At 36.3% G+C, this 22,647-nt stretch overlaps 1 protein-coding gene across 5 annotated transcripts in view; it reads right to left on the bottom strand.

The window, feature by feature from the left end:
- Positions 1–897: 897 nt before the first annotated feature.
- Positions 898–22,647, bottom strand: part of prkdc (protein kinase, DNA-activated, catalytic subunit) — a 149,977-nt gene continuing 128,227 nt past the window's right edge. For all 5 annotated transcript variants that reach the window (XM_061965688.2, XM_061965689.2, XM_061965690.2 and 2 more), the window contains 16 exons: positions 22,067–22,260; positions 20,858–21,041; positions 20,631–20,791; positions 20,234–20,445; positions 16,918–17,005; positions 16,695–16,838; positions 16,342–16,552; positions 16,172–16,239; positions 13,981–14,201; positions 13,071–13,163; positions 10,413–10,502; positions 7,341–7,412; positions 7,070–7,271; positions 3,114–3,302; positions 2,906–3,045; positions 898–1,261 (listed from right to left, as the gene is read on the bottom strand). In XM_061965688.2, the coding sequence (XP_061821672.2) occupies positions 1,057–1,261; positions 2,906–3,045; positions 3,114–3,302; positions 7,070–7,271; positions 7,341–7,412; positions 10,413–10,502; positions 13,071–13,163; positions 13,981–14,201; positions 16,172–16,239; positions 16,342–16,552; positions 16,695–16,838; positions 16,918–17,005; positions 20,234–20,445; positions 20,631–20,791; positions 20,858–21,041; positions 22,067–22,260 (2,474 nt within the window). In that variant the 3' untranslated portion in view covers positions 898–1,056. The remainder of the gene's footprint in view (positions 1,262–2,905; positions 3,046–3,113; positions 3,303–7,069; positions 7,272–7,340; positions 7,413–10,412; positions 10,503–13,070; positions 13,164–13,980; positions 14,202–16,171; positions 16,240–16,341; positions 16,553–16,694; positions 16,839–16,917; positions 17,006–20,233; positions 20,446–20,630; positions 20,792–20,857; positions 21,042–22,066; positions 22,261–22,647) is intronic.

The following is a 22,647-nucleotide window of genomic DNA, read 5'->3' as shown; positions in this document are numbered from 1 at the left end:
TAAAATAATTAAGTAAATTATAAACAATATTTTAGATTTAATGAATGACATTTAATAACAATATATGTACCATTCAAATTTTGATTTATGAAAGATGTGTATGTTTCATTGTGTCCCAATTTGAATTGAATTGAATCACTTTATTTGATTAAGACAATGCATATAAGCAAACGCATTACAGTAATGCCAGAAGGAGCTACCAATTTAAGATCTGAGTCGTTGTGGTTTGTGCAGCCCTTTGAAACACTTGTGATTAAGGGCTATATAAATAAACTTTGATTGATTGATACAATAGCTAAATTTCATCTGTTGTCCGAAGGAAGGCCCCATAAACACAGACATACATTTACAGTCAACATTACATGATAACCTACAATAAATATTCACAATAAAAAATAAGTCCACATAAGGGTACAAGACGGGCTAGTGTTTGAACAATGTTTTTAGAAGGTTGGGTAGTTGACACAGAAATTAGCTTTGCTTGCTCTCACTGGTGTTTCCACCACAGTGCCAAGTTTCCGGTGTAAATGATCACGTGACCCCCTAGAAGTACACGCCCACGAGCACATCAGGGAGAAGACAAAACATGTCTTCTACAAAGACTGAGATGATGAACTTGCTGATTGCACTTTGATACATTTTTATCCACAAAATATGCTAACATTAATCTAATGTAAATGTATATAATCTAATGTAAATTAATATATGCTTTGTGCTGAAAAAAAGCACATTAGTGTAATATCTAATACATCTTATTAATGAGTTTATGTATTTTTACAATATGCAGAGAGATATTAAAAACTGAGCTAAACACCAACAATGTCACTAATCAGCTAATTAAATATCTATAATGCTGGGATGTGAAGTCTGATTAAAAAAGTAATTATGACAACAATATGTCATGCATTCATTGATTTATTGATGTATTTCCATTCAAATACATTTTGCACTTTTATGTTGCAAATCCTTTAAATTAGAGCACATTTAGCACTGAGCCCCTTGAAAAGTGAATACTTTGATGAGGTGTTAAATAAAAAAGATTTTGATCCAAGTGGGTCACATCCAAGGTTCCCAGCCCGCCCAAACCCTCCCTAGAATGTTGTGGTCTGTGGCCTGGTCCAGTAGACAGTCAACCTGTTCTTCCACAGAAAGACCGGCAGGTGGCAGCCTCGCACGAATGTTATGCTCTGCTGTTCCCAGGGCAACCGACTGCAAGCCCTGGAAGGCGGGATCTTTTTCAAAGCCCAACTTCAGTTCCTCGCTGTCAAAGATAAAACAATTATTTCATCACAGTAGGAGCAAAAATAAATACCGTATTTTCCGCACTGTAAGGTGCACCGGATTATAAGGCGCACCTTCAATGAATGGCCTATTTTTAAACTTTGTTCATATATAAGGCGCACCGCATTATAAGGCGCATAGAATAGACGCTACAGTAGAGGCTGGGGTTACGTTATGCATCCATTAGATGGAGCTGCGCTAAAGGGAATGTCAACAAAACAAATAGTGATTGTACTGACACTTCTACTTGCTGCTCTCCGTTCAACAACCCACTGTTCGAGTTTGTCCTCCAACTGTAGCCCATCCATCCATCCATTTTCTACCGCTTATTCCCTTTGGGGTCGCGGGGGGTGCTGGAGCCTATCTCAGCTACAATCGGGCGGAAGGCAGGGTACACCCTTGACAAGTCGCCACCTCATCGCAGGGCCAACACAGATAGACAGACAACATTCACACTCACCCACTAGGGCCAATTTAGTGTTTCCAATCAACCTATCCCCAGGTGCATGCCATCTCGCTTTGTTCCCTCCGAAACTCTGTTTAGTCTTCTTTACTTGGCACAGGTCATCATGTTGCTTCCTCCACTTCCGCACCATTGATTCGTTAATGTTAAATTCTCTCGCTGCTGCTCTATTCCCGTGTTCTACTGCGTGACTGATCGCCTTGAGTTTAAAGTCTGCGTCGTAAGCGTGTCTCTTAATAGGAGCCATTTTTGGGTGTGTACATAAAGTTTAGGTCTCGCAACTACGGGAAGCAGCCGCCAACTTCATTTTCCCCCGTAGAAGAAGAAGTTCTTCTTCGACGGTAAGCAGCCGCCGACTTCATTTTCCCCTGTAGAAGAAGAAGCGCTTCTTCTTCTACGGCGTAGTTACCGTAGTTGCGAGACCTGTTGTGGTTCAATATTGGTCCATATATAAGGCGCACCGTCAGCTTTTGAGGAAATTGGAGGTTTTTAAGTGCACCTTATAGTGCGGAAAATACAGTACTTACACTACTGTGTACTTCACACTACTTAACAGTATGTGAACAGTATATTACAGTGCTCTTAAGCAGTGGTCCCCAACAAGCACCGGTACCGGTCCATGACAGTACACAGTACAGGCCAAAAGTTTGGACACACCTTCTCATTCAATGCATTTTCTTTATTTTCATGACTATTTACATTGTAGATTGTCACTGAAGGCATCAAAACTATGAATGAACACATGCGGAGTTATGTACTTAATAAAAAAAGGTGAAATAACAAAATATGTTTTATATTCAGCTTCTTCAAAACAGCCACTCTTTGCTCTGATTACTGTTTTGCACACTCTTGGCATTCTCTCGATGAGCTTCAAGAGGTAGTCAGCTGAAAGGGTTTTCACTTCACAGGTGTCATAGTTTTGATGCCTTCAGTGACAATCTACAATGTAAATAGTCATGAAAATAGAGAAAACACATTGCAATGAGAAGGTGTGTCTAAACCTTTGGCCTGTATATATATCTATATATATATATATATAGATATATATACATATATGCATTATATGCTATAGCAAGAAGTGATCGATTCAAGTTGATATGTTTTTTCATGCTGAGTTATGACCACAAAAACATGATTTAATTAATGGTAATTTGATCATACCTGGTTATTCTGGCAGGATTTGCACCTTCGAGCTTCTGTTTGGCAAAGTCCACCTTCTGCAAAGGATACCAGTTGATTTGTTTGGTGTCCACCATGCTTGTCCAGGTGCCTCCTTTCTTCAACTGCTTCACTTCAAAGTTCTGTTGGGGCAAAGGTCGCAAGTGATCAACAATCACGGAACACGCTAAAGCACAGATAACAAAGGTACCTTCCAGTCCAGCGAAGGTTCCTTGACAAAAACATCCATGGTGTTGAGCAGCAAGTCTGGTTGGTTCCTGAACGCTCGTAGTGAATGAACCATGATCCTGCGGATCAAACCGGACTCCTTCAAAGGTTGCATCACCTTCAAAAACTGCCTGGTCAGCCGGAAAGGCATCAGCTCTGGCACCGCAAGAAACTGGGAGGATAGACCAGCACACACCAATTAAACACTGAATTTGGGAACACAAATTCATCACACTCAATCTTATAATTTAGGATTTAAAGCAACAGTAAGGTTTACATGCTTGTAGCTTAGTGGTTCTCAAACTTTTTTCACCACCATGTGACCAACATTAAAATACATAGCATAGTAGGCCTAAGTATTCATTAAAACAAGCCAGAGGTTTTATTTAACAAGTATATTTAATATTTTTGGCCACTGTAACATTACACACAGTTTGACTAGTAACACTGTGTTTGAATATGTAAATACATGATTCTTCGGCGTAAGTGTGAGAATCACTGGTTTAGGATTTACCATCCCCATCCTCATTCATATCCACAACTTCATCCACATTATCATCATCATCTTCATCCACATCGTCATTCTTATTCAAATCCTCATCTACATTTTTATCCACATCCACATTTTCATCCTCATCTACATCTTTATGGCAAATTTGATGTGTTTCCTCCTTGGCTCATGCAGCTTGTACAAAAGCTTGCGGACATGAGTTGTGTTTATTGTACAACCCCTGAAAACAAATATGGAATCACCAGAACTGTAGGATGTTCATTCAAAAAGCAGATAGAAGACATGACACAAAACCACAGTCATTTCAATAGGCAACTTTAAGGCTTTAAGAAACACTAAAAACATTTTTTTATAGTTTGGTCACAGATGGTGACTCCAGTTTCCGTCCGTTTGGTCTTCATTTGTTTGGCTGACCATTTTGTGTTTTCAAGACGTATTTCTTTATGTTTACTGTCTTGACACTTGGATGTTTTCCTTGGTCTACCAGTAAGCTGGCTTTTAACAACTTTTCCATGTTGTTTGTATTTAGTTCACATTTTAACACAGCTGACTGTGAACAATCAACTTCTTTTGCAACATTGTGTGATGATTTACCTTCTTCAAGAAGTTTGATAATCCTCTCCTTTGTTTCAATTGACATATCTCATGTTGGAGCCATGATTCATGTCAATCCACCTGGTGCAACAGCTTTCCAGGGTGTGAACACTACTTTTTAACTGATGAACAGATTTAATTTCATGCAGCTGTTAGCTTTAGAAATAAACATTTACGCGGTGATTTCATGATTTGTTTCACTCTACTTGATATAAAAATGGAATTGTTACTGACCACCACAAGTTATTAAAAAAAATATGTTTTTGTGTTTCTTAAAGGGGCACTGCACTTTTTTTCCCCTATCATTCGCAATTCCTATGTAAGACAAGAACATGTTTTTCTTTTCATGCATTCTAAATCGTAAATAAACATTAGCAAATGTCAGCTACCAATGGAGTCAATTGGAGTTCTTCTATCCCGCCTACAAAGCCCTCCAAATAACTTAGCCTTAGACTTAGAGTTAGACAAACTTTAATGAGCCACAAGGGAAATTGTCCCACACAGTAGCTCAGTTACAAATGATGGAAAGTGTAAGGATGGAAAGGACAATGCAGGTATAAAATAGACTAAATATAGCAATATAAAATATAACATATATACGTAATATTTACATAATATATGTACAGTATATACGGATATATTATATTATATGTTTATATCATATATACAATATATAACAATTACCATGTACAATATTATAGTATATGTAACAGCTGCAGCATAAAATAGAGAGTAAATCCAGCCATTCAAAAAGCGCCAACAGTACTTTATTTACATTTTGTGACCTGAATATTAACAAAGTATTATTGTAACCAAGTATAACCAAGTATATTGTCATTATAAGCCCTAATATTAAGGACCTATTTTTAGTGGCGCATTGATCGCAGAGAGATAACTAGCTTATGCTTTGACATGATGTGCTGGGGAGCTGCTCTCTCGCCTCTGAGCTGGTAAAAGTTAATTATTGATTATAAATCATGCCTCTCACCAGGATAGTAGAAGGTTGTGGATAAACCGAGAAGTTGGTCAACTTTGACAACCAACTTAGACAGGGAGATGGCGAAAAAGACACAAAACGACGCTTGTTTGCACTCAACTTTTTTTTTAAACTCTTGGCGAGGATTATGTGTATTCTTCATCTAAACGGGAAGATATAAACATCCCATCAGTCGGCATCCCAGTGAGAGCAGACATTGTACAATAAGTGATCCATTTATTATGTTGATAGTTTGTATATCTTGTTCAGCGCTTGGCAATACTGCTACATGATGCTTAATGTTTCACTAAAGTTGGAACTGTTTAGCACACAGCTTCTTAAACTTGTGGATCATCCTCCTTACATTCAAAAATATAAGTTCCAAAGTAGTCTTTGTTGTCTCTTAGTTGTGTTGCTGTTGAAGGGAAAATAATTAATCATAATCCTCACAAAGGATTAAAAAAAAAACAGTTGCCCCAAATGAGCATATTTTTGTGTCTTTCTCACAATCTCCAGATATAAATTGGATGTCAAAGTTGACCAGCTTCTCGATTTATGGCCACATCTTTATACTATCCAGTTGAGAGGTATGATTTGTAATCTAGAATGAACTTTTACCAATTTAGATGCGCAGCAGCAGGACACCGGCTCAATATGTCGATATAGCAGCTAGTTAGCTCTTTGTGATCAATGCGCTGCTAAAAATAAATACCGTAGTTATAATAACAATATCGCCAATACTTAGTTAATATTTAGGTGACAAGATGTATTGTTGGCGGCATTTGGATGGTTATTAAGAGGGCGGAATAGAAGAGCTCCCATAGTTAGCTGACTTTTGCTAACATTTATTTACGATTTAGAATGCACACAGAAGGCAAAATTTAAAAAAAGACAGTTATCCTGTAATGTGCAACTTTTTCTCATATTCTAAAAGACACTTTTTATCATTAGACGCCGGTACATAATTTCTGTATCTGATTTCCTGTCTAATGTGATCCAATTGTACTGAAACCCTTTGACTTCAGTGTTGCAGTTTGGATTGTTGTTTTTTTCACTTCCACCACGACCACACCATGAGTTCTGTAGTTCTTGCTCACAATCTGCTATGATGACTGCATCATCTGCATATTCATTTATGTGTAGCATCGAATATTTATATGTGTCACGATCAGTTGTGTGTACAATGAAAACAGGTCTGAAGCAGCCTTGTCTTACCCCCTCCCTCCGCCTCTTCACCAACACACACTTGCTAACTTCTCCATTAATTTGTATTGCATGTTGTAAAAATGTGGAGGAGCAATTGTACATGTGCGCATATTTGTGTTTTGTAGATAGATAGATAGATAGATAGATAGATAGTACTTTATTGATTCCTTCAGGAGAGTTCCCTCAGGAAAATTAAAATCCCAGCAGCAGTGGACAGAATTGAGATATCATTTAAAAAGTAAAAAGTAAATAATAAATAATGGGGGTATATGTTATTGTTTTGCATCCCCTGTCATCCTCGTACCCCCCCTGCCCTCCAGGGAGGAGTTGTACAGTCTGATGGCGTGTGGGACAAAAGAGTTTTTGAGTCTATTAGTCCTGCACTTGGGATGAAGCAGTCTAGCACTGAACAGGCTCCTCTGGCTACTGATAACGGTATGCAGAGGGTGACTGGCATCGTCCATGATGCTAACTAGTTTTTTTGTAGGCCACGCTCCCAAGCTGTAAAGCTATTGTGACGCTACTGACAAACGTGTCAATCAAGTAAGAAAGCTAGCGGTAGTACCGTATAATATTTTTAAGCAGTACAGTAGTTGGCGTAAAAATGTGGTAGTAATACAAGTAATGTGTGTGTAGTATTGCAGTATTCTACCTGTGTGGCTGATCCGAATGCGTGACCAAAGTCGATGCCAATCATGCCTCCTGTTTCCGTGTTGATCATGAAGTTGGAAAGATGGCGGTCGCCGATGCCGAGCACCCAATGGCTGACGCACAGCAAAGCGTGAGAGCTGATGAAGTGTGAGCGCAAGGACAGAAAAGCTTCTGGACTGTTGCACATCTTTAGAAAAGCTCTCCTGAACATGGAAAAATAAGTATTTTAATAATCCTCAATGATTTCAAAATCCAACATAGCTGACACTTACTTCAGGAGATCACTTGGAGCATATTGCAACACTTTGGAAAAGTTACTGATAGTGTCAGAACGCTCTGCTTTCCTGGAAAACAAAAACACAAAACACTACTCCAGCATCCCTCTTTTAAATTTTGTGAAAATATGTATGTAAATACTGTAAAAATGAATAGTAGTTGATAAAAAAAACAACACTACTAAGCATCACTGTTCCTACTATAAATACTGTAAAGAAATATATATGTAAATACTTTAAATATAAATAGTAGTTGATGAAAAACAAAATACGGCTGTCGCATCATTGCAAATAGTGTACTGTAAATATGAGTAGTTGTTGATGAAAAACAAATAATACTACTCATGCATTATTGTTCATACTATAAATACTGTAAAGAAATATATATGTAAATACTTTAAATATAAATAGTAGTTGATGAAAAACAAAATACGGCTGAAGTATCATTGCAAATAGTGTACTGTAAATATGAATAGTTGTTGATGAAAAACAAATAAAACTCTGTTTCCATATGAGTTGGGAAATTGTGTTAGATGTAAATATAAACGGAATACAATGATTTGCAAATCCTTTTCAACCCATATTCAATTGAATGCACTACAAAGACAAGATATTTGATGTTCAAACTCAAACTTTATTTATTTTTTGCAAATAATAATTAACTTAGAATTTCATGGCTGCAACACGTGCCAAAGTAGTTGGGAAAGGGCATGTTCACCACAGTGTTACATCACCTTTACTTTTAACAACACTCAATAAACGATTGGGAACTGAGGAAACTAATTGTTGAAGCTTTGAAAGTGGAATTCTTTCCCATTCTTGTTTCATGTAGAGCTTCAGTCGTTCAACAGTCCGGGGTCTCCGCTGTTGTATTTTACGCTTCATAATGCGCCACACATTTTCGATGGGAGACAGGTCTGCACTGCAGGCGGAACAGGAAAGTACCCGCACTCTTTTGTTACGAAGCCACGCTGTTGTAACACGTGCTGAATGTGGCTTGGCATTGTCTTGCTGAAATAAGCAGGGGCGTCCATGAAAAAGACGGCGCTTAGATGGCAGCATATGTTGTTCCAAAACCTTTCAGCATTAATGGTGCCTTCACAGATGTGTAAGTTACCCATGCCTTGGGCACTAATGCACCCCCATACCATCACAGATGCTGGCTTTTGAACTTTGCGTCGATAACAGTCTGGATGGTTCGCTTCCCCTTTGATCCGGATGACACGATGTTGAAGATTTCCAAAAACAATTTGAAATGTGGACTCGTCAGACCACAGAACACTTTTCCACTTTGCATGAGTCCATCTTAGATGATCTCGGGGCCAGAGAAGCCAGCGGCGTTTCTGGATGTTGTTGAAAAATGGCTTTCGCTTTGCATAGTAGAGCTTTAACTTGCACTTACAGATGTAGCGACGAACTGTATTTAGTGACAGTGGTTTTCTGAAGTGTTCCTGAGCCCATGTGGTGATATCCTTTAGAGATTGATGTCGGTTTTTGATACAGTGCCATCTGAGGGATCGAAGGTCACAGTCATTCAATGTTGGTTTCCGGCCATGCCGCTTACGTGGAGTGTTTTCTTCAGATTCTCTGAACCTTTTGATGATATTATGGACCGTAGATGTTGAAATCCCTAAATTTCTTGCAATTGCACTTTGAGAAACGTTGTTCTTAAACTGTTTGACTATTTGCTTACGCAGTTGTAAACAAAGGGGTGTACCTCGCCCCCTCCTTTCTTGTGAAAGACTGAGCATTTTTTGGGAAGCTGTTTTTATACCCAATCATGGCACCCACCTGTTCCCAATTAGCCTGCACACCTGTGGGATGTTCCAAATAAGTGTTTGATGAGCATTCCTCAACTTTATCAGTATTTATTGCCACCTTTCCTAATTTCTTTGTCACGTGTTGCTGGCATCAAATTCTAAAGTTAATGATTATTTGCAACAAAAAAAAAGTTTATCAGTTTGAACATCAAATATGTTGTCTTTGTAGCATATTCAACTTAATATGGGTTGAGAATGATTTGCAAATCATTGTATTCCGTTTATATTTACATCTAACACAATTTCCCAACTCATATGGAAACGGGGTTTGTAATACTACTCATGCATTATTGCTCATACTACCAATACTGTAAAAAAATATATTTAAATACTTTAAATCTGAATAGTAGTTGATGAAAAACAAATAATCTGACTGAAACATTATTGTTAATAGTGTAAATATGAATAGTGTTTGACTGTCCCCCCACTTCTGTGGTCCCTTCCAAGGTTTCTCAGTGTTCCCACTGGGTAGATTTTTTTCTTGCCCGGATGTGGGATCAGATCTGATGATGTCGTTGTGGTTTGTGCAGCCCTTTGAGGCATTTGTAATTAAGGGCTATATAAATAGTCTTTGATTGATAAAAACAAACAATAACACTTTTGAAGCATCAGTATTACTGTAAATATGAATAGAAATTGATAAAAACAAACAATAACACTATTAAATTATCAGTGTTGATACTGCAAATATACATAGTAATTGATTAAAAACTAGGGCTGTCAAAAATAACGAGTTAACTAATGGGATTATCACGAAAAATAATCACTTCAATCCTGTACTGTATATATGCAGATTAATCACACAATTTATTTTAACCACACATGTTCCTTTACCCTAACCGAGGATGGTAGCCCTAAAAGTTTGTTGTGTACGTCAGTGATCGGGATATTTATAAATCAGTGCAAAGAGTGATTGGTGTACTCACTGATAAATTTCACTTAAAAAAAAAACCTAACTGGCCTGTTTGCAAGTTTTGATATGTGTCCAAATGGTGGGCTCTTTTTTTTAAGTTACTATAAATTATGCAAGCAAGTAATAAACAGCGATTAATCATGATTAACCCAAATTTAAAAATGTGATGAAGCTGATTTTTTTTTTTTTTTTAAACAATCATTTGCACTATAATAAACATGACTAAAGCATCATTGTTAATACTCAAAGTATGAATAGTAATTGATAAAATCGTACACAACACTAACGAAGCATGACTTTTATGGCTGTAAACATGAATAAGGTTATTTGACTTACGTGTAGGTGAGAAGATACAGTTTTGTGATGGGGGCGTCTGATTTTGATGGTTTAAAAGTCGACAGCCACTTGTTGTAGACATCAACAGACCTTCAAGCAGGAAATAAACATCACATAAAAAAACAAACTTTTTTGTCCAATAAAGCACAATGATGATAAAAAAAATTACTTGTCTTGGACCTTTATGAAATGTTATGATACATTGAGAAGCAGCCATGTTTTATTATTAGTACTCCTATTTAAATCAGATTTTAGGTTTAAATTAACATACTACAGTGGAACCTGCTTATGTTAATGCTCCTCGGATTGGCTGACTGCTGTCAACATAAGTGATAATCGACATTACCAAGACAAACAGCCATTGCTTTGGTCAAAAGTAAAATGTGAATGGGTAACAAAAAGGATTTTAGTTTGTTTCATATGGTATTATGTATTTATCTAACAGAACTGCTGTACTTATATTTATATATACACTAGGGCTGCAACAATTAATCGATTAAAATCGATTATAAAAATAGTTGCGGATTAATTTAGTCATCGATTCATTGGATCTATGCTATGCGCATGCACAGAGGCAATTTTTTTAATTTTTATTTTATTTTTTTAATTTTTTTTACAAAACCTTTATTTATAAACTGCAACATGTACAAACAGCTGAGAAACAATAATCAAAATAAGTATGGTGCCAGTATGCTGTTTTTTTCAATAAAATACTGGAAAGGATAGAAAAGTAGTTTGTCTCTTTTATCCGATTATTAATCGATTAATCAAAGTAATAATCGACAGATTAAACGATGATCAAATTAATCGTTAGTTGCAGCCCACACACACACACACACACACACACACACACACACACACACACACACACACACACACACACACACACACATATATATATACAGTTGTGCTCATAAGTTTAGATTCCCTGGGAGAATGTATGATTTTTTGGCCATTCTTCAGAGAATATGAATGATAACACGAAAATATTTCTTCCACTCATGCTGAATGGTTGTGTGAAGCTATTTATTGGCAAACAACCGTGTTTACTCTTTTTAAATCAAAATGACAAAAGAAAGTACCCAAATGACCCTGATCAAAAGTTTACATACCCCAGTGACTTTGATCTGATAACATGTACAAAAGTTGACACAAACAGGTTTGAATGGCTAATCAAGGTTCCAATCCTCACCTGTCACCTGTTTGTTTGTAATTAGTTTGTGTGTATAAAAGGTATGTGAGTTTATGGGCTTCTGACAGACCATTGCATCCTTCATCCAGTGCTGCACAGATGTGTCTGGATTTTGAGTCATGGGGAAGGCAAAATAATTGTCAAAGGATCTGTGAGAAAAGGTAATTGAACTGCATAAAACAGGAAAGGGGTATAAAAAGTTATCCAAGGAATTGAGAATGCCAATCAGCAGTGTTCAAACGCTGATTAAGAAGTGGAAAATGAGGGATTCAGGTAGACCAGCAAAGATTTCAGCCACAACAGCCAGGAAAATTGTTCGAGATGCAAAGAAAAATCCACAAAATAACTTCAGCTGAAATACAGGACTCTCTGAAAAATTGTGGTGTGGTTGTTTCAAGATGCACAATAAGGAGGCATTTGAAGAAAAATGGGCTGCATGGTCGAGTCGCCAGAAGAAAGCCATCACTCCAAATTACTTTGTTCCAGAAGTTTTGAGGCTTGTCTCTGTGCTGTTTGGCATAATGTAAGCCGGATACTTTGTGACATTTGCGCAGAAATGGCTTTCTTCTGGCGACTCGACCATATATATATATATATATATATATATATATATATATATATATATATATATATATATATATATATATATATATATATATATATATATATGTATGTGTGTGTGTGTGTGTATATATATATATATATATATATATATATATATATATATATATATATATATATATATATACACACACACATATATATATATACATACATATATATATATATATATATGTGTGTGTATATATATATATATGTGTGTATATATATATATATGTAAATGTATGTACATGTGTATGTATGTGTATATATATATATATATATATATATATATATATATATATATATATATATATATATATATATATATATATATATATATATATATATACCGGTATATATATATGACAACAAAAATGCACAACGTTTAACACATTTGCAGTATGTTCACAAGGCAGAAGAATATTCATTTTCAGGACAACTTTACTGTTTTCACAAATTTGACCTAATTTCTCATTTTCCATGACAGGAAAATTGATTAACCTTTTTCCAGTTTTTTCAAGGACTTGTGAGAACCCTATGCCATGCTTTTATTCTTAAAGCGGAACAGGAATTCAGTGTGTAAATGCTTCACAAGACAGTAGTTATGTTGTTGCTGCTTGATGATAATAATGACGTTAGTATTACTACAACACAATATTTTTCATAACAATTATCTATTTGACTCTCACTTTTAATGTCGACATAAGCGGTCAACCATGTATGATAATAGATAAGTAAAAAGAAGAATAGTGTGGGCCTGGAGTTTATGAGTCGTCGACATAAGCGAGACCAAGTTAAGCAGATTCCAGTGTAGCAAAAATTATGAAAATAAATCTTTGTATCATAAAATATAATTACAGTACCCGGCTGCCTTGAGGGACTCGTTCTCAGTCATGGTGGCTGAAAGAAAGTCTTTTAAGGTGCAAGTGTTCTCCATCCATTCAATGAGACCAATTCTGTAAATATATAAGAAACATTATTTATTTACTATAATTATCATGTTGAATAAATATACAGTTTAACTAGAAATATATTATTATATATATCATCCAATTTTTACATTAATTCATGTCTATAGCGACCACTCTGTGGAAAAAACAAAAGTGACCACTATATGCAGGCTAGCAGCCATTTTGAATTTGCGGCCATCAATAGCAATGATACATTTTTTATCATTGCTTTTTGCAGACAGGCGATATAGCTTATTAATAATAAACACGTAAATAAGTAGAACAGCAGACCAGGGCTGCAGATATGGATTATTTTAGTCATCAAATTATCTATTCATTAGTGTGTTAAATTAATCGAGTGATTGGATAGAACACACTTTATAGCCTTAATGTGTGTTTTAGGTAAAATAGTTAAAATAAACAATTTTATGCTTGCCATAGGATTCATTCTGTTTTCCTACAAATGCACATCATCACCATTATTACTTTTAACATGTGTGCATTGATAACAATAATAATGATCAATACCAGAGTGATCAGATTGATATTATTTTCTTAAAATAATCCTTCGTTGTTTTAGTTAATGTTTACAAAGTCAGGGAACAATTCCTTAGACACAGGGGGACTTTGAGGGCAAAAACCAAAGGATTCAAAAGAATAGTAGATAGCAGTTTTTACTTTTATTCATTTATTGTCTACTATTGACTTTGTTTTGCTCAAACAATTGTAAATCATAAAGGAAAAATTAAGAACTAGTTTAAACATTGTGTTGATATTGTTACACTGTCAATAGCACTCACTATGAATACAATAAAAAAATTACCTTGTGTTTATGGGGATGACTTGGTAGGTTCTGAGCTGCAAACCTCGGCGAGCGCAGGCGGCGTCACGACTCAGCAAAAGGTTCATGACGGCAAAAAGCTGCTCAATGCGCTGGTCCTGACGAAGGTCCTCGCCGCCCTTTACCAGGAAAGGGTGGTCGCGCTCGTCGTCTCCACGGATAATCAGACGTTTAGGACGGCGAATGGATGACATAACCTTTACCTGCAGGAAAGATATTTACAATGGAACAACATTGTAAACATTGAAATTGAATGCAATCATTTTTAGTTGTGATTTGAAAAGGTTTTTGTTTAATGTGATTTTAGAATTTGGTTTACATTGATTGATTGTTTTTAATGGTTGTGTTGACATTTCCTTTCCTTTCTGCCCTGGTAGCTGAGGGGATTATAATCAGAGGAAGGTTACATTTGAAATAAAAATGCATTTAACATACTTTTCTCTTGGTCCTTATTTTTGATTGTTCATAATAAACATTGATAATTGAGCATATTGACCGATATAAAACACTTATATATCGTGATACAGTTATTAGCCGTATCGTCCAGCCTTTGTCCTACTAGCACACAGGTGTCAAACTCAAGACTCACCATGTCCTTTAATGCAGACCGCAACGTAATTTTAAATGGCTCACAACATAGTTTTATGTGGTCTGCCACATTAGTTTATCTGGTACATCACATTATTTTAAATGGCCCAACGCTTAGTTGTATGTGGTTCGCCACTTTATTTTAAGTGGTCCACCATATTATTTTATCTGGTCCGTCACATTATTTTAAACTGCCCGCCACATTTGATGTGGTAGGCCACATTATTTTATGTGGTCCACCACATTATTTTAAATGGCCCGCCACATTATTTTATGTGGTTTGCCACATTATTTTAGTGGTCCATGACATTATTTTATGTGGTTCGTCAAATTATTTTATCTGTTCCGCCATATTATTTTATGTGGGCCACCACGTTATTCAAAGTTGTCCGTCACATAATTTTAGGTGGCCCGCCATATCATTTTATCTGGCGCCCCACATTATTTGATGTGGTCCACCACTTTATTTTGAATGGCCCGCCACTTAGTTTTATATGGTTGCCACTCTACTTTAAGTGGTCCGTATTTTTATGTGGTCCGTCACATTATTTTAAATGGCCCACCACATTATTTTATGTGGTCCGTCACATTATTTTAGTGGTGCCCATCTTTATTTTATCTGGGCTTTCACATTATTTTATTTGATCCGTCACATTATTTTATGTGGTCCTCCATATTATTTTATGTGGTCCGTCACATTATATAATGTGGTCCGCCACAATTATTTATGTGGTGAGCCACATTATTTGAAATGGCCCGCCACATCATTCATTTCTCCTGCAAGAGGCGAGAATTAACTTACTATCACTTTAAGAGTGCATGTATTTGTTCTCTCAATTTTGACAGAAGAATTTACAACACGCAATTGCTTGTTTTACATTTTAATATTATCTGATCATGCAACAAGATGTTCCAAGCATTTTTTGGTTATTAAAAATGGTAAATGGATTATACTTGTATAGCGCTTTTCTACCTTCAAGGTACTCAAAGCGTTTTGACACTATTTCTACATTCACCCATTCACACACACATTTACACATTGATGGCAGGAGCTGTCATGCAAGGCCCTAACCACGACCCATCAGGAGCAATGGTCAAGTGTCTTGCTCAAGGACACAACGGATGTGACAGAGCCACGCCGTATTTAAATACTTAAATATCTGATTGTCACCTTGACTTAAAATTTCAAACAAAGTTTGCATCATTTTGTTGGTAAAAAAAAAAAAATTCATTAAAAAGTGTACAAATTGTGTACAAAGGAAAATATAGGTGTCTGTTCCTATATATTCACTGTTACAAGGACCCCCTTGAGAGTAGCCATAATTACGATGTGGCGCTCAATAAAAACAAGTTTGATGATGCCGTCCTGCTCACTAGTGCATCTAACATATTGGAGTAAAGAATATTTGACCTTTTGTCTTCCTTTTTTACATTTTACCATTCTATGGTGGAAGTTTTCTTTGTTTGCTGTTTAGTAATAAATATCTCATTCTTACCTGACCAACCCTGACAAAGATATTAGCAGCAGCATAGCCACCAAAGCTAAATCTTGCCTCTGCGCACCTTTTCGAGTTTGAATACGTACCCTCTCGTCAAAGCCAGTTATTTTGGTGTGATATTCTGGCAAAGGTTTGGCTCTGCCATCATACTGACCTAAAGACAAACAAGTTAAGTGTTTGCTACAATACCATAGTATCAGTCTCAGGAAATCACATCATTATGTTGCATGATTTTTGTATTTGGTATTTTACTGACCAGGGATCTCCAGCTCGTTCCTGAACGCGTCCGCCTGGAAAGCACTCAGCCAGGGAGAATACTCCTTCAGGTTCCCGGGTTCCTTCTGGGTTCCTTTCTGCATAGATGCGATTAGCTCATCCACCTTACTCAAAAAGCTTCTGTCTCTCCTTTTTGCAAACAGCTGGGTGCCGTTTTCTCCCAGCAATCTCTGCACATCTTTAGCAAATTTCTGTGCAACAAATAACACAATGATTACATTTAGAAATGGCAGCTTGTTATTCTGAGGCTTGACCCATCACTAATATATACATTTGGGATGCAAATACACTAGCATATAGTTTGTAAAGAAGGTAAAGAAATAAATGACAAACTTGGATGAATTTCTTGCGAAACGTCCCACAGCCGTCTTTTGTGCAATCCCCCAATGCAGAGTGCATCTCGTTGTACATGTTCTTAATTTTTTCTGTGTCCAAGTCCTTTTTTTCCATTTCGTGTTTGACGTTTTCCCACCAGTTCTGCATGAAGCAAATGACAAAACAAAACAGCAATGAAGTCAAAAGAAAAGGTAACAAATGAATAAAAATTTGTTTTTACCTTAAAAATCATATCAGGATTTGTAAGCTGCTGAAGAGCATCCACAAAGTTCTGCACGGCTCCTCCTTTATCCAGCATGCTCTTAATCCTGTTGGTATAAATATACATCATATACAATATTAGTCATGCTTAGAAAACATGGAGTAGTCAGTTATAATTTCAATTATGTATAGCATGGACATGTACTTGTTTTCTACTTTTCAGGACTGTAGGCACAAAACATTTTCTACTTTTCAGAACTGTAGGCTCAGGGGGAAAAACACTTTATTCCTTAATGTTGCTTTAAGTGAGAGGAACACTTGTATAGTTACTGAATCGTTTATTCTTTTATACAAAGTTCTTACATTACAAAAAAATCATGAAATACAAATGCATAATGAGATATGTTGGTTCAGTGCTTGTCATTGTTTTAATTTGTTTTCATGTACTCTGTTGATGAACTAGATTTTGTTCAAATGTTCACTTAAAATAACTTTTCTGAAGATTATGTTGAAAAAAAGCTTTATACCATCCATTAAAGATTCAGTTTGGAACATTACACGTTTCTGAGGAAATTAACTCTACCTTTAGAGACTTTTACAGAAACCTATATACATCCCAGATTGACCAGTCTTTTTTAGATATTGAGACTTTTCTTAATAATATAGACTTACCTCAATTAAATACAAGTCAGGTATTGAATTTAGATCTAGCCATTTCAGTAACTGAAATTCATGATGCTCTTCAACAGATGCCAAACAATAAAGCACCAGCGCCTGGTGGGCTCCCTGTGGAGTTCTACAAAACATTCTGGTCACTGCTGGATTTAATATTCACAAAAATGGCTTAGAGATTAAAGAAAAAAAATTCCTACCTCCAAATATGAATTCTGCTGTAATCAGTCTCTTGCTAAAACCTGATAAAGACCCAACACTTTAGTCCAGTTACCGGCCAATCTCCCTGATTAATGTTGATCTTAAAATTATCTGCTAAGTATTAGCTCAAAGATTAGAAAACGTCACTCCATATATGGTACATCCTGATTAAACAGGTTTTATCAAAGGGAGATACTCGTCCAACAATGTTCGCCGTCTACTCAATCTGATAGACTATTTTGTTATCCATAATCTAAAAACCGCTGAGGAATTAATTCTACGTGCTAAATACGTGTTTGATAGAGTGAATTGGAATTTTTTTAGCTACTCTACAGAAATTTGGATTTGGAGACTTATTTACAGCATTAATCAAGTTGTACATAGTTTTCCCACAGCTTCAGTTAGAACTAACAGCCAAATCTCGCCAAGGTTTTCTGCTTATGGAGAGGCACTAGGCAAGGTTGTCCACTTTCTCCGTCTACCATGAAAATGATGGTCTTACATCGGGTTAATTATCTTTTTTCAATAATTCCCACCAAACCTTCTCAAAGTTGCTTTAAATCATTAGACTCACAGACACAGACACACAATCAGTTTCTTTGGAAAAGTAAACCAGCACGAAATAGCCTTAAAAGATTTTTTTTTTAAAAACAATGAATATGGGGGTCTAGAACTCCAAATGTTTTCCCAATACTTCCTTGCAAATAAACTACAATACATATTCAAATGGATCAATCCCAACTTTTTAGATAATTTATGGTTAGATATTTAACAATCACTCAACTGGGAGATCCCAATTTCTAACTTGCCCTTTATTAGCCAAATTCTTCGAAAACACAACTACATTAAATTTATTATTATACGCACTACCTTAACAGCTTGATCGGAATTTTGGAAAATAACTGGGTCTCCGCTCACTCCCTGCCAATTTACGCCTACTTGGAATAATCCTGATTTTCTGCCTAACAGGAAACATGGTATGATAAGGGAGTCAGGTGCCTTGGAAATATCCTCCATGGAAACAGTTTTATCTATGTTAAAGACTTAATAACACAGTATGCAATAAATCCCAAAAAATTCCTAGAATATATACAAATCAAATCTGTAATCAGCGCAATCCATCCATCCATCTTCTACCACTTGTCCCTATCGGCGTCGCGAGGGTTGCTAGAGACTATCTCAGCGGGTGGCGACTTGTAATCAGCGCAATATTCAACAAAATATTGTTTAGCTTATCCAAATTATACACTTTATCAAAAAAAGATAACACAATAGGTATCATACTGTACATATACAAGCACATATGCATATATACACTCGTGCATATAATCACGTTTCATCAAACATATATCAACGTTGTTCCCCTAGGGGAAACTGGGTAACACACGGCACACTGACCAAGCTTAACCTATTAATACTATAACAATATACAAAGTTAATACAGTTCGCTTCTCTTTTTTCCCCTCCATTTATCTGCTTTCTTTTGTAATTCAAGTTATCATTTTATGTATTGTTGCATTTGAAACAATTGTAATTATTATTATTTTTCATTATCAATTGTGCTATTTCTATTGGCATTTGTATTGCTCCATTTGTAGTGCAATAAGTTAATTGTTATTTCTGTGTTATTAATATTTATTTCACTAACTGCTTCTTTGCTACCACTTTTCGTATCATATTTGTAGATATCGTATTTGCTGATGTTGTCTCTCTGTCTTATTCCCCTTTTGTCCCCTCAATTTCCCCCTCTGTCTTCCTTTTTCTTCTTCTTTCTACCCCCTCCTGCTCCGGTCCGGCTGCACCAAACATTGATATAAATCCATTTAATAAAGTCAAATACAAATAAGGCAACAAGAGAAGTATCCCACACTTCTGTACAGAAGTAAATCTGTACAGCAAATATGGGCATCTACATCAACAATATGAGTGGCTGGACAGGACAAAAAAAAGATTATGTTGAATATATTATACATATGGAAAAGGCGACATGGATAAATACTTTATTGCGCTCCAAGAGAAAGTCCCACGGGTCATAAATGATTATTATTGATGAAGCAATGGGACCCATTACCTCCCTGCTTGGCACTCAGTATCAAGGGTTGGAATTGGGGGTTAAATCACCAAAAATGATTCCCGGGCGCGGCCACCGCTGCTGCCCACTGCTCCCCTCACCTCCCAGGGGGTGATCAAGGGTGATGGGTTAAATGCAGAGAATAATTTCGCCACACCTAGTGTGTGTGTGACAATCATTGGTACTTTAACTTTTAACTTTAAAAGAAACATGGCAGAAAATCTGATATACTTTGAGGAACTAACTAGACGTAGACCTGCCTGCCACAATGGAACTGTTAGACTCTTGATGAAGTTATCTTAACAGTCAGACTGATATTAATAAAGTGTCAGTCAATTAAGATTTTTATAAAATAACTTGCATTAGCAAGTGCATGTAATGTGCTTATTACCTGTTGACAAATTCTTGCTGCTGATGTCCAGTCGCTGAGTCCTCAAAGTGAAAACTCTCGCTGCTTATCATAAGAGCGTAAACCAGAGCTTGAGGGTAACATTCAGCTATCTGCTGGATGCAGTGCTGCACAGCCACAGCTTCACGTTTGTCCAAGAGGGCCACCATTTGACTGATCCAACCAATTAGCATCCAGCAGGGGACCAGCGCCAACTAATAAAGCACACAGTTTACAGCATTTATTGTTTTGATGCTTTTTGAAGTATTGACAATACGATACAATTGATTTGAATGACATTCAATTTATGCATCGCAAGAAAACACACTTAAGGTCACACATTACTCTTTAAGTGGAGACAAAAAACTCCTGCAATGAAGGCAGAAAGAAAGACACAAACCTCCTTAGTCATGAGGTCCAGTGTCTCTGAGGGATACAACTCAATTATTTGGAGTAGACGAGGGAACTTTAGACGAGCCTCCTCAGAGTTCAGTCTCAGTGCTTTTAACATGTTGTGCACCACATGAACTGGCAGTGCCAGCAGGTCAGGGAATGAGCTTTCTGCAACACAAAAGCTGTTATTCCGACTGTAACGGTAGGAACTGAACAAAAACAACACAAACTCACTGGTGTCCCCCTGGTCTTGTTGTCGCAGTAGTTTGTCACAAAAATCAGCCAAACACATGTAAGATTCCACAATGCTGCTGCTTTGCACGTCTTGGTGTGTAAAGGTTTGCAGTTCCTCGTCAGCCCTCCTGCTGCCATCACTCAGCAACTCCAGCGCTCGCAACTGTAACCCCACTTCCACTTCCTGCAGGGAAAACAGTTCTCAATCACCTAAATATACCATACAAACCGACATGTCAAATATTGCACTCTTTCGAACATTTGTGCTGAAAGTAAAGTGATGGTTGATATTTATCATAGACTAACACTTTTCTGTATGAGGAAATACTACTAACTCTACATACATATGTTACGTTGTTCAGGATAAATGTAGTCTTTATTTGAAAATATCTAAACTTCATTTGACTATTACCGTACTTTACTCTATTTGAAAACGACCCAACTTTATTTGAAAACAACCCAGCTTTATTTGAAAATAACTTAATGTGATAATAACTTTATTTTATGTGAAAATAACTTTACTCTATTAAAAAATAACTCAACTTAATTTGAAAATAATCTATTAAAAATACCTATTTTAAAATAACCTTGAGGGTATATGACTCAACTTTATGTGAAAATAAAATTTTATGTGAAAATAACTTACGTAATCTGAAAATAACTCAACTTTATTAGAAAATAATTATTCAATGTGAAAATACCTTCATTTTCCTTTTAAAAAAACATTATTTGAAAATAACTTAATTTTATGTAAAAATAACAAAACTATGTGAAAACAAATCTATTGCAAAATAACTGAAAATAATTACATGACACTTTACATAAGCTGATATTTTCATAGCTTCCATCCATCCATCCATTTTCTACCACTTGTCCCTCTCGGGGTCGCACGGGTGCTGGAGCCCATCCCATCTGCACTCGGGCCGAAGGTGTGGTACAACCTGGACAAGCTTGTTTTCTATAAATTCATTTACGTAATATGATACAAACAGTTGAATTGTAATACTTGAGACACTATTAAAGTATTACAATTGTTAAAAGAATTTAAAAAATAACTATATTGTTAAAATAAGCTTTTGTAAATGAGCTAGCTTGCATTTCAAACTGCTATTTGGTTGAATGTTCTACAATCACGTGACTCCTAAATGTTTCCTATACGTCAGTTATGATTTGATGCGTTCAAATGTTCTTATTGGCTACTGGATGTACCTTCAGATCTTGAACAGGCCAAGGACTTCTTGAAAGTTTAACAACTTTCGCTGCTTTGTCAGCTTGAATCGTTTCCAGAACTGAAGGACTTCTGCTTACAGCTGTGGCCATGATGTGGAAAGATGTTCCTTGGAGGACCTTTTGCTGTCTGAATAGTTCAGATGTTGAACTCTGACAGTCAGTCTGGAGGTCCTCTGCAGTGAAAAAATATTTTGACATAATTATTTTGTTAGAGGTCTTTTGCAGTGAAACAATATTTTAAATAACTTTTATATTATTTTGCATCTCTGTACACTTTGAGTACAGATCCAACTCTTGGATGACAGCTGCCAAGACACACCAAGAGACCCTGGAAAAAGTCAAAAACCAAGCAATGGGACTCATCACAGGTGCAATGAAATCAACACTAATCAACAAAATGGAAGAAGTAACTGGCATCCCTCCCTTATCCAAAAAAAGGAACAAAATGCCTTGGCACAGTCAAAAATTATGGATCCATTCCAGACCACCAACAGTTGTTTTGCCTTAGAAACAAGAATACTGCAGCGAAAACATCAAGAAAAAACCCCAGACCAGTGCAC

Source organism: Nerophis lumbriciformis, linkage group LG07 (assembly GCF_033978685.3).
Source record: "Nerophis lumbriciformis linkage group LG07, RoL_Nlum_v2.1, whole genome shotgun sequence".
In the NCBI taxonomy this organism is placed as follows: domain Eukaryota; kingdom Metazoa; phylum Chordata; class Actinopteri; order Syngnathiformes; family Syngnathidae; genus Nerophis; species Nerophis lumbriciformis.
Note: the sequence above shows the minus strand (reverse complement) of the source record. Positions and strands in the feature narration are given on the sequence as shown.